General features: G+C 35.2%; 2 protein-coding genes across 2 annotated transcripts; both read left to right on the forward strand.

Moving 5' to 3' along the window:
- Window positions 1-10,707: 10,707 nt before the first annotated feature.
- On the forward strand, window positions 10,708-11,494 carry LOC128042850 (ankyrin repeat-containing protein BDA1-like). Its single transcript, XM_052634110.1, has one exon. It carries the CDS (start codon window positions 10,742-10,744, stop codon window positions 11,402-11,404), a length of 663 nt encoding a protein of 220 aa, XP_052490070.1. The 5' UTR covers window positions 10,708-10,741; the 3' UTR covers window positions 11,405-11,494.
- LOC105790605 (uncharacterized) lies at window positions 11,412-12,328 on the forward strand (the record flags this gene model as incomplete). The annotated part of the gene is made up of 1 exon (XM_012618303.2): window positions 11,412-12,328. A coding segment is annotated over one exon (792 nt), but the record flags the coding sequence as incomplete, so codon positions are not given.
- Between the last annotated feature and the right edge of the window lie 385 nt (window positions 12,329-12,713).

A 12,713-nucleotide genomic window follows, 5' to 3' on the forward strand; every position in this document is an offset into this window, starting at 1 on the left:
AGGATAAGGATGATAGGATAATTATGGCATCAATGTTTGAATAGTCTTAGGCGAAAAAAATTGTTAATGTCGGTTAAACATTATTATAAATATGGTTCATGGGTTAGTATAATAGTTGCTGAAATGTGAGTGAGTATTGAGAGAGAAAAAATGTAGTAAAAGTGAGAAAAAATTGTGAGAGATAGAAAACTAGTAGTAGCTAGTATAGAGAGAAAAAGAGAGTTTGTATTTGTATTGTGTTTATTTGTGAAAAATAAAATTATTATTTCAGCTAGTAATTTTCCGTTACACTTCCAACAAGTGGTATCTGAACTAGGTTTGTGTCGATGTCACAATGGCAAACATGATTCTACCGCAGGTCCCAAAAGTAACAAAGAAAAATTATAAGAATTGGAGCATCCAGATGAAGGCATTTCTCGGTTTTCAAGATTGTTGGAACATTGTCGAAGAAGGATATTTCCATCTTGAAAATGCAGTTGCCGAAGCGACTTTGACAAACAAAGAAAAGAGAGTATTGAAATAAGCTCGTAAAAAGGATAAGACGGTGTTGTTTTTTACTTTTCAAGGTATTGATGAATCAACCTTTGAAAAAATTTTAGATTCGAAGATATCAAAGTAAGTGTTGGGAAAATTTTGCAAAAATCCCTTCAAAGAGTAAAAAAGGCCAAAAAGGTACATTTACAAACCCTTAGAGCCGAATTTGAGACGTTGAAAATGAAATTTTTAGAAAGCATTGATGACTATGTCCCCTAAGTGAAAGCGATGGTAAATGAAATGAAAAGAAATAGAGACATAAGAGTAATGGGAAAATTTTTGTGGTCATTAACATGAAAATTTGATTATGTGGTGGTCGCCATTGAAGGAATCACAAGTTCTGTCACAAATATCAACGATGATCTTATGGGTTCCCTCCAAGCCTATGAGCATAAAATCAAGCAAAATAATGGTATTGAAAATTTGAAGCAAGTCTTGTAAACTAAGCTGTCCTTTAATGAAAGTGGAGCTAGCAATAGTTTTGGACAAGGTACAAGGTACAAGCAATCTCGGAGGATATCATGGAGGATAAAAAGGTAGAAATAGAGGTGGACAAGGAACTGTGGATAGCAATCAATCATATGGTAGAGGCCAAACAAGTGAAGAATATCAGACATCAAGTCGTGGATGAGGAGTTTGAGGCTGAAGTCGAGGTTGAGGTAGAGGTAAATTTCAACAAGGAAATAAATCTCAAATACAATGTTATAAATGCAATAAATATGACCATTTTAGTTATGAGTGTAGATTAACTCCCAAGGTTGATGAGAGAAATCAGCAGCTAAAGAAGAAGAAAACGTGGAATCTAGTGTATTTTTTATAAAGAAAGTGAAAAATCAAGTAAAAATATTTGATATCTTGATAATTGTGTCAACAATCACATGTGTGGCCAGAAAGACTTATTTTCAGAGTTGGACGAGAATATTCAAGGACAAGTAATGTTTGGAGATGAATAGCACGCCACTGTCAAAGGTAAAGGCAAAGTTACAATTACATAAAAGAACGAGAGAAGTACATATCAAATGTTTACTGCGTACCAGCTTTGAAAAGAAACATCATCAACCTTGGTCAACTTCTAGAAAAATGATATGAAATACAAATAAAGGATTGCATGCTCGCTTTAAAAAATAAAAGTGGTAAATTAATTGCCCAAGTTGATATGGACGCGTAACCGTCTATTTACTATTGGCATTGAATATGGAGAAGTGAAGTGTATGAAGAATCCAATCAATAATGATTCATGGTTGTGGCAATTAAGGTTTGGGTATCTTGGATTTTTTGGCCTAAAGCTATTGTTAAAAGAAAAGATGGTAAATGAATTTCTAGAAATTAATCCTCTTAATCAATTGTGTGAAGCTTGCATTAAAGGAAAACAACACAGACAGAGTTTTGAAGTTAGAAAATCTTAATGAGCTAGGAGACCATTGGAGATTGTGCACTTCGACATAGCAGGTCCCTTTAATATACCATCATTTGGTGAAAACATGTACTATCTTAATTTTACTGATAATTTTAGTAGAAAAACTTGGATATATCTTCTTAAAACAAAATCAGAAGCATTTGACAAGTTTATCAAGTTCAAAGCTATGGTAGAAAAATAAAGTAGACATTATATTAAGATATTTAAAACTAATAGAGGCGGTGAATATTCTTCAAAACTATTTGAAAGCTTCTGTAAAGAGCGTGAAATTATTCATCAGTTATCATCTATGTACACGCTACAACAAAATGGAGTTATTGAAAGAAAGAACCGCATTATTCTTTATATGACAAGAAGCATGGTTAAAGGTAAGCATTTACCAAGAGCTTTCTGGTCTGAAACTGTTCAATGTGCTGTTTATTTATTGAATCAATATCCAACAAAAAGTGTGAAATACAAGATGCCAAATGAAGCCTGGAGCAATGAAAAGCCAAGAGTCAAGCATCTAAAAAATTTTGGATGCATTGCGTAAGTTCATGTTCCTAACCAGATAAGCATGAAGCTCGACGATAAAGAAGTGAAATATATTTTTATTGGTTACAAAAAAAGAAATAAGACATATAGGTTATACAACCTTCTCACCAAGAAATTTATTATTTAAAGAGATGTAGAATTCGATGAAGCTGATTATTGGAGATGGAACAAAGAAGAAAAGAAAATTGAAGGATTATTTTTTTAGTGATGACAAAGACGACTTCATTAATCAAGAACGAGGTGACGATCAAAGCCTTCCATCAAGTCCTATTACAACAATCATCACTAATTCGTAGCAGTACTAGCAGCTCAGAGGAAGCACCTGCAAGAATACGTAGTTTACGCGATATTTATGATCTCACAGAACCCATAGAAACAACACTCGATTATTCTTTATTCTACTTAATGACAGAATGTGATCCAATAACATATGAAGATGCAATTGAAGATGTCAAATGTAAGAAGGCAATGGATGAAGAAATTGCAGCAATAAGAAGAAATGACATATGGGAGTTAACAAGTCTACTAGAAGGACATAGTCCAATTATAGTCAAATGGGTGTACAAGACGAATACCAATAGAGAAGGAAAAGTGGAGAAATACAAAGCAAGACTAGTTGTAAAAGGTTACAAGCAAAGATATGGAGTGGACTATGATGAGGTATTTACTCCGGTCACCAGAATTGACACTATAAAGATTCTCACGGCAATTGCAACACAAAATAAGTAGAAGATTTATCAAATGGACGTGAAGTTAGCATTCCTTAGTAACTACCTAGAAGAAGAATTCTACATCAAACAACCACATGGATATAGCAAATAAGGACAAAAAGATAAAGTTTATCGCTTAAAGAAAGCTTTATATGGACTGAAGTAAGCCCCAACAACATGAAACACAAGAATAGATGAATACTTTCAGAAGAACGGGTTCATGAAAAGCCTATACGAGCATGCCCTATATACGAAGAAAAATAAAGTTGGTGACATCATGATCATGTGCTTATACGTGGATGATATAATGTTCAATGACTTTAAGAAAGCTATGATTGAAGAATTTGAAATGACAGATATTAGAGAAATGTCATACTTTCCTGGAGTCGAAGTGAAACAAATGAAATATGGAATATTTGTGTCTCAAAACAAGTATGCAAAATAGATTTTAAGAAAATTCAAAATGAAAGATTGCAAGCTGGTAGCCATACTAGCAGAACTGAGAATTAAATTAAGTGTTACTTCATCTAAAGAGTTGGTAAATCCAACCTTGTTTAAAAGTATCGTTGGAAGTGTTAGAATTAAGTGACCCAAATTCTTATTTAAATTAAATATTGTGGTAAAATAAAATAAAAGTAAAATCCCTATAGAATTATACTTCTTTTATTTTATTTTAGAATAAGGTTTTTTAAACCTTATTAAACTCCATCTATTTGATATTATTAGAATAAGGAGTTTCACTCCTATTAGAATAAGGTTTACAAGCCTATAAATAGGCATAGTCTACTCTTGTAATTACTTCGAATTCGACATAGTGAATTTTCTTCTCCTCTGCCCGTGGTTTTTTCCCGAAAGGGTTTCCATGTAAAATCTGTGTGTACTTCATTTTTTCTATTTCTTTTTCTTTGCAATATATTATCATTACCGACATTATATTTTTCTCAAATTAGTATCAGAGCTTCTAGATTGTTCATCTCAAATCACGGTAATGACGTCTTTGAAGTACGAAATTTTACTGTTGGATCGCAACACCAGATTTACGTTGTGACATATAAAGATACAGGCAATTCTTGCACAGATGGACTTAGAGGAAGCCCTGCTAGGGGTAGATAAGATGCCTTCAACATTAACGGAAGAAGAGAAGAAGTGCAAGGATCAAAAGGCACTAACACAGTTACATCTGCATTTGTCTAACGAAATTTTACAGGATGTGATGAAGGAGAAGACCGTCACTGGATTATGGAAGAGGTTGGAACAAATATGTATGTCAAAAACTCTAACTAGCAAGCTGCATATGAAGCAGCGTCTTTATGCTCATTGTTTGGAGGAAGGTGCATTTGTGCACGAACACTTAACAGTGTTTAAAGAAATTCTCTCAAACTTGGAGGCCATGGAGGTTCAGTATGATAAGGAAGATCTAGGGCTGATTCTACTTTGTTCGTTGCCCCCGTCTTATTCAACCTTTAGAGATACAATTTTATAAAGCCGCGAGTCTCTCACAGTTAATAAGGTTTATGATTCTTTAACCTCGTATGATAAGATGAAGCATCTTGTGGTTAAAACCAACTCTCAGGGAGAGGGTCTTATTGCTCATGGGAGACAAGATCAGAATGCTGATGATGATCGTGGAAGGACACAGGAACGGAATCCTCGTAGTAAATCTAAAGATAGATCGAAGTCTTCAAACAGAGGTAAAACTTGTAACTTTTCCAAGAAGAAATGACACATTAAATCTGAGTGCTATAAGCTACAGAATAAGATCAAAAGGGAGGCTACGGATCAAAATGGAAAACAACTAGAAAATTCTGGTAAAGCTGATGTTGTAGAAGATTACAGCGATGGTGAACTTCTAGTCACTTCTGTCAACAATTCTAAAGTGAGCGAGGAGTGGATCCTTGATTTGGGTTGCACCTTCCACATGAGTCCCAATCGAGATTGGTTTACAACTTATGAAACAGTGTCTTAAGGTATTGTGTTGATGGGAAATAATGCTTCATGTAGAATTGTAGTTGTTCGAATAATTAGAGTTAAGATGTTTGATGGAGTTGTCAGAACACTCAATGACGTACGACATGTTCTAGAATTAAAGAGAAATTTAATTTCGTTGAATACTCTTGATTGAAAAGGGTACAAATACACAGCTGAAAGTGGGGTTTTGAAGATTTCCAAAGGTTCCCTCATTGTGATGAAAGGGCAGAGAAAGACTGCCAAGTTATATGTTTTTGTGGTTCTCTCATTCATCGGTGATGCAGCTGTCTCACCCTCTTCCTTGTTAGGTGATGATATTACTAAACTTTGGCATATGTGCCTAGGGCATATGAGTGAGAATGGTATGGCAGAATTGAGCAAAAGAGAATTTCTTGATGGGCAAGGAATTTGCAAACTGAAGTTCTGTGAGCACTGTATTTTTGGGAAGTAAAAGAGAGTTCGATTCACTAGAGGAATCCATAACACGAAGGGAACATTGGAGTATATTCATTCTAATCTCTGGGGGCCATCCAGAGTACCTTCGAGAGGTAGAGCTAATTATATGCTAACTTTTATTGATGATTTTTCCATAAAAGTGTGGGCGTTCTTCTTGAAGCAGAAAAGCGATGTCTTTTTCGCATTTAAGTCTTTGAAAACCATGATTGAAAAACAGACGGGAAAAGCAAATAAAATACCTCCGCACAAACAATGGCTTAGAGTTCTGTTCTGATGAGTTTAATGAATTGTGCAAGTTAGAAGAGATCGTGAGACACTTGACAGTTCGTCATACTCCACAGGAAAACGGTGTTGCAGAATGAATGAACAGAACGATCATGGAGAAGGTTCGATGTATGTTGTCAAATGCCAACTTACCAAAGTCATTTTGGGCCGAAGCAGCCTCTACTGCATGTTTTTTGATTAACCGATCTCCATCTGTTGCCATTGAGAAAAAGACTCCACAAGAGGTATGGTCTGGTAATCCTATTGACTATTTTGATTTAAAGATTTTTGGTTGCCCTGCGTATGCTCATGTTGATAATGGAAAATTGGAACCAAGATCTATTAAATGTGTTTTTCTTGGTTATAAAGCTAGTGTAAAATGGTATAAGTTATGGTGTCCTGAAAATAGAACAGTTGTGATTAGCAGAGATGTTGTTTTTGATGAAATTGCTATGCTACCTAACTTATCTCTTAAAGACTCTTCTAATAAAGAAAATCAAAAGCAGATGGAGAATCAGATTAATCTAGAATCTACAACAGAATCGACTACTAAAGCCAGTACAAAAATTCAAAATAGAGTTGCTTCTTCGCCACAATACTCTATTGCCAAAAATAGAACTAGAAGAGAAATTAAACCTCCAAAGAAGTATGCAGAGGCTAATCTAGTTGCTTATGCTTTAAATGTGGCTGAAGATATAGATGCAAACCAAGAGCCATCTAATTATTCTGAGGCGGTTAGTTGTGAAGACTCAGAAAAGTGGATGTTTGCTATGCAAGAGGAGATGAAATCATTACACAAAAATGAAACATGGGATCTTGTAAAACTTCCTAAAGGTAAAAAGGTTGTTCGTTGTAAATGGGTGTTTAAGAAGAAAGAATGGACTCCAAGAGTTGAAGAACCCAGATATAAAGCAAGGCTTGTTGCAAAGGGTTACAGTCAAATTCCAGGAGTGGACTTCACAGATGTGTTCTCTCCAGTTGTGAAGCATAGTTCAATTCGAGCTTTGCTTGGTATTGTGGCCATGCATGATTTGGAGCTTGAGCCGTTAGATGTAAAAACTGCATTTTTGCATGGAGAACTTGAGGAGGATATTTACATGCAACAACCGGAGGGTTTCTGATCTCGAAAAAGAGGACTATGTTTGCTTGTCAAAGCAGTCCCTTTCTGATTTAAACAGTCTCCAAGACAGTGGTATAAGAGGTTTGATTCCTTTATGACTTCTCATGATTTTAAAAGAAATAGCTTTGACAGTTGTGTTTACTTTAACAAAAATAGTGATGGTTCTTTTGTGTATCTACTCCTTTATGTTGATGACATGTTGATAGCAGCGAAAGATAAAGGAGAGATAAGAAAGGTCAAAGCCCAACTAAATGAAGAATTTGAGATGAAAGACTTGGAACCAGCAAAGAAGATACTTGGTATGAAGATTCTCAGAGATAGAAAACAAGTAAATTGTACCTAAGTCAAAAGGGGAACATTGAGAAAGTTCTTTGCAGATTCAATATGCAGAATGCTAAGCCTGTTAGTACTCCTTTAGCAGCCCATTTCAGACTTTCATCAGCTTTGTCTCCACAATCAGATGATGAGATTGAGTACATGTCACATGTTCCATACTCTAGTGCAGTAGGATCTCTCATGTATGCCATGGTTTGTTCACGTCCAGATTTATCATATGCAGTTAGTGCAGTTAGCAGATACATGGCGAATCTCGGTAAAGAAAATTGGAAAGCAGTTCAGTGGGTTTTAAGATACTTACGAGGTACTACTGATGTTTGCTTATAGTTTGGAAGAACTAGAGATGGAGTCATTGGGTATGTTGATGCTGATTTTGCTGGAGACCTCGATAGAGGAAGATCTCTCACAAGTTATGTCTTTACAATCGGAGGTTGTGCAATCAGTTGGAAAGCCACTTTGCAAACTACAGTCGCTTTGTCTACCACTGAAGCTGAGTACATGGCGATTACTGAGGCTTGTAAAGAAGCTATTTGGTTGAAGGAACTCTTTAGTGAACTCAATGAAGACCTTCAAATCAATACAGTATTTTGTGACAGTCAGAGTGCCATCTTCCTTACAAAAGATCAAATGTTTCATGAGAGAACAAAACACATTGATGTTCGGTATCATTTTGTTCGTGATATTATTGCTCGTGGTGATGTTGTTGTGAGCAAAATTAGTACTCATGAAAATCCTGCAGACATGATGACTAAGTCACTTCCTATAACAAGTTTGAGCACTGCTTAGACTTGGTTGGTGTTCATTGTTGAAAATAAACCCTTAAGGGGTTTTTTGGAAGAGGTGGAGAAACTTGTTCGTTTAGAGTTCGTGATGAAGAAATTGTTCATTAAGAATTTGCGTCAAGGTGGAGATTGTTAGAATTAAGTGACCCAAATCCTTATTTAAATTAAATACTGTGGTAAAATAAAATAAAAGTAAAATTCCTATAGAATTATACTTCTTTTATTTTATTTTAGAATAAGGTTTTTTAAACCTTATTAAACTCCATCTATTTTATATTATTAGAATAAGGAGTTTCACTCCTATTAGAATAAGGTTTACAAGCCTATAAATAGACATAGTCTACTCCTCTTGTAATTAATTGAATTAGACATAGTAAGCAATCAAATGTTATGTCAATTGGTTATTAACCAAAACTTATCACTATTCGTAGTGATGAGTCATGTTTTTGTTACCAAAAGTTGTGTTACTTAATTATTAACAAAAGAATTATAATTATTCAAATAGATATCTATTGAAAAATTGTGTTTATTGCTAAAAATGTTACTATCCATTTGGATGGTTATATCTTTATGAAGAGACAGAGGAACTCCTATAAATAAGAGTCAAATTTTATTTGTTTGACACACAAAAACATAGAAACTTTTGTTTCTTTTGGTTCTCCTTCATGTTCTATTATTGTTAGATGGTTCTATGAAAAATTATTGTAGAATTTCTTTATAGGAATTGGTATTTTTGCTATTCTCCAATCAATGCTTAATGGACTATTTTCATTAGTGCAAAACGTAGACAGTCATTGGAATTTATTGTACCCTCAAGGTTCATTTTTTAGTAACTCTTTTGCAAACTAAAACATAGGTGGAGGCAAATAAAACTTTAAAAAAGGTGACATTGATACACAGAGTCTTCATTAATTTTTCATAATTCCAATTTATCCCCGGTCACCGTCTATTTAAAAGGAAAAAAAAAAGGAGAGAGACAAACATAGATACACCTGCTTCTGAAAGAGGCATACATCATCCACTTTGATAACAGAAACAAATATATATTAAATTAAAGAAGAGACGGTGGCGGAGTCCGCTTTGTGGTGTGCATACGTAAAAGAGTATGGACCGAGTGAGTGGTGGGGAAGAACATGTAGACAAAACCTTTAAAGTAAAACATGTAAACAGACACCCATTAGCAAATAGAAAATTACAAACCAAGAGAGGTTAGGAAGAACATAGGTTTGGGCTCTACGAATTACACTCTTGTTCATCTCTCACCCCTTTGACTAGTTTTTTACACTGTTAAAGAATTCCAACGTCATAAAAATTTACTTTAGAAGTGAGTTCTCTGTTAAACTCCAATCTTACCATTGGAGAACCATCATTGAGTTCTAAATTTTGTTGTTGTACAAAAAAAAAAAAACTGCCCAAATTTCCGAAGAGATTATGGTCTAGTGGTGATTCGAGTTGTTTAACAGAGCAGTATTGTTGGAGACCCCGTATTCTACACGTCAATGGTAGGAAAAAGAAGTGAATAAAGAGAGTAAGAAATGGTAGGAGCTAAGCATATTTAAGAAGTTCTTGTATTTACGTAACCTACATCAAACACACTTAACATTCTTGATATTAGGCAAGTTCAACTTGTTACAATATAATCATATTTAGCAAAACAAAAAGAAGCGAATTCTCTTTAGTTCACTAATTATACCGACACTCTTATCAGAGTAAATAAAACTTGAGTGGACATTAAAAAAAAAAAAAAAACAGGAGAAACCCTCTTTATCAGATTCTCTTCTCCAAGTCTTAAAGGTCGAACAGACTCTGGAAAAAAAACTTGAAACAGGTGAGTTGAGCCTCGAGTTGATAAGGGAATGCTCAAAAAGCCATGAAAAGGAAAAGCCAGAAGCAAAGAGATTTTCTATTTTCTTTTGTTGGATGTTTTGGATACTAGAAAATCTGCTTCAAAACAACGTTGACGTTTCATATATAAGAACATCACATCTAAGCCAAGGGAATAAATAAACAAACAAAAATTTTGGTTAATTGGTCAGGTTACACCATTTATGGTAATTAATGATTTAGTGGCTAAATTGTAATAAATCGATAATTTTAATAATTATATCATAATTTTGTAGAATTCAGTAAGTAAAACGTATACATAAATTATTAAATTTGTAGTTCACCCGAAAGCCAAACTATCATTTTCATATATTGTTAGGCCACTGCTTATTTATTCTTTGCCTTACAGTGCGAGGAGAATTATGACGAAGATGAACGTTTTCAGATTCCATCTTTCTTTTCGTTAATATACAATAAGGACAAATCTTTCAGATTTCTACAAGTTTCTTTTATGCTGCTTTCCATGTAACAAAAGTAAAGTACTAGTAAAAAAATAAACATATCCAACTTAAGACAATTACTTCTTTTGCTTGCTTGCTTGCATTGCAAGCCAAATATGGCTATGTTTCAAAATTCCATTCCTAGTCCAATGGGCAACGGTTTACTTTTCCGTCAAGCGTCATGGTTAAGATTTTCAATCATCTAAAATATACAGAATTGTTCCCTTGAACAGGGAAGCTGATACTGCATTTTTCAGCGCTGCCAAGGGTAACAACAACAACAAGATCAAGTAGAAATGGAATCAAGGTTGTTCGAAGCAGCTCGTTGTGGAGATATATCTGCATTTCACTCATTACTCGAGGAAGATCCATTTCTGCTCGACCGAGTTGCCTTAAACCCAGTCTATAACCCTCTACACGTATCCGCATTAGCAGGACAAGTGGAAATCACAAAGGAAATCGTGAGCAGAAAGCCGGCATTCACTAGGGAGCTAAACGAAAATGGTTTTAGTCCTATACATGTCGCTTCAGCAAATGGGCACATTGAGATAATAAGAGAGCTTATGAGGGTTGGATATGATATATGCCTTTTGAAGGGAAAAGACGGCAAAGTTCCACTCCATTGCGCGGCTTTAAAAGGGAGAGTGGATGTTGTTAAGGAACTGGTGTGGGCTTGCCCCGAGTCTCTTAAACAAGTGACAGCCTGCGGAGAAACCGCCCTTCATTTGGCTGTGAAAAGCAATCAGATTGAAGCTGCAAGGGTATTGATTGAGGAGATAAGGAGGTTACAAATGATGGAAATCTTGAACTGGAAAGACACCGAGGGCAACACCGTTTTACATCAGGCAACCTTCAATAGACAACATGAGGCAAGTCTAGTTACAATTACTTTCATCTTTTCTTATTCATTTTTTCATTTCTTGGCCTACGTTAAGCTAAATATGATGTATAGCATATAGATTGTGTTGTAAGGAAAGGACCAATACTGGTTTGCAGATTATAAGTCTATTAATCGGTGGAGAAGCACTTGCTTGTGGGGTTAACATAAATTCCGTAAACACCAGTGGATTCACACCGAAGGATGTTCTGGATCTTTTGCTCCAAACTGGAAGTGATTTTCATGATATTCATATTTATCAGATGTTTCAGCAAGCTGGAGCTGTGACAGCTCAAGAAATAACAAGGGACCCTGCTTATTTCCGAACTCAAAGGGAACCCATAAACACCGCGTACATAGTTCAATCTGCTTGTTCATGGAACCTATGGAAGGAACTAATGAAAGAGGTGGCGGAATCGTCAACCGAAACCCAAAATGCACTAATGGTGGTGGCAGTCCTTATAGCATCGGTCACGTACCAAGCGATTCTCAGCCCTCCGAGTGGTTTTTGGGATGCGGATAAACTAAATTCGCAGACCGTCACAGTTCAAAAGAGAACCATGATGCCTGGAGAAGCTGTGATGGCAGATGACCCTGAAGTTTTTGCTGTGTTCATTGTGTTCAACGCAATTGGTTTCTTTGCATCGCTTGCGATGATATCTCTGCTTACAAGTGGATTCCCTCTGAGAGCAGGCTTACGGCTGGCCATAATTTCAATGACGGGAACTTACGTAATAGCAGTGATCTACATGGGTCCGACGAAAATGAGGGAAGTGTATATAGTGGTGATTTTCATGGGGCTTCTGTTTGTTGCGGAGTTGGTACGGTTCACTATGTGGTTGCTCAAGAAATGGGGAGTTCTTACTGATACAAGGAGCTGACCGCATTAGACGAATCCACTCAAATGAGTTTTAGAAGTTGGTATCTTTTGGACATAATTACATGTTCTGTAGAATATATTGTCATGTACCATTGTTCATAACATAACATGAAAGCAAAACAAAAAAAAGGAATCTCATTGTTGAAATTTTATCTTAGATATTGGAATTAAGATGTTTTTTTAATCAATAAAAGGAGCCTTAGCATAGCAAAAACAAGGGTTCGATATTATGGCTAGTAAAACAAATTCTGAATTCGAAAGATCATTCGTGTAAATTCGAGCTCGTAATGATTCTAGCTTGAAAAAAAATCGAGTTCGGAAGACTTTGAGTCCAAGATCAATCTGACCCGAATTTGAAATAAATCTAACCTAAAGTTCAAAAACAACCTAAATTTATAACTAAACAATCATAATAACCATTAATAGTTAATGTACTTTTATAATATTACTTAAAATAAAAAATATGAATAAATAATCATTCTTTATTTTATTTTATGACAATGTATACGTA

Source organism: Gossypium raimondii, chromosome 8, assembly GCF_025698545.1.
Source record: "Gossypium raimondii isolate GPD5lz chromosome 8, ASM2569854v1, whole genome shotgun sequence".
In the NCBI taxonomy this organism is placed as follows: domain Eukaryota; kingdom Viridiplantae; phylum Streptophyta; class Magnoliopsida; order Malvales; family Malvaceae; genus Gossypium; species Gossypium raimondii.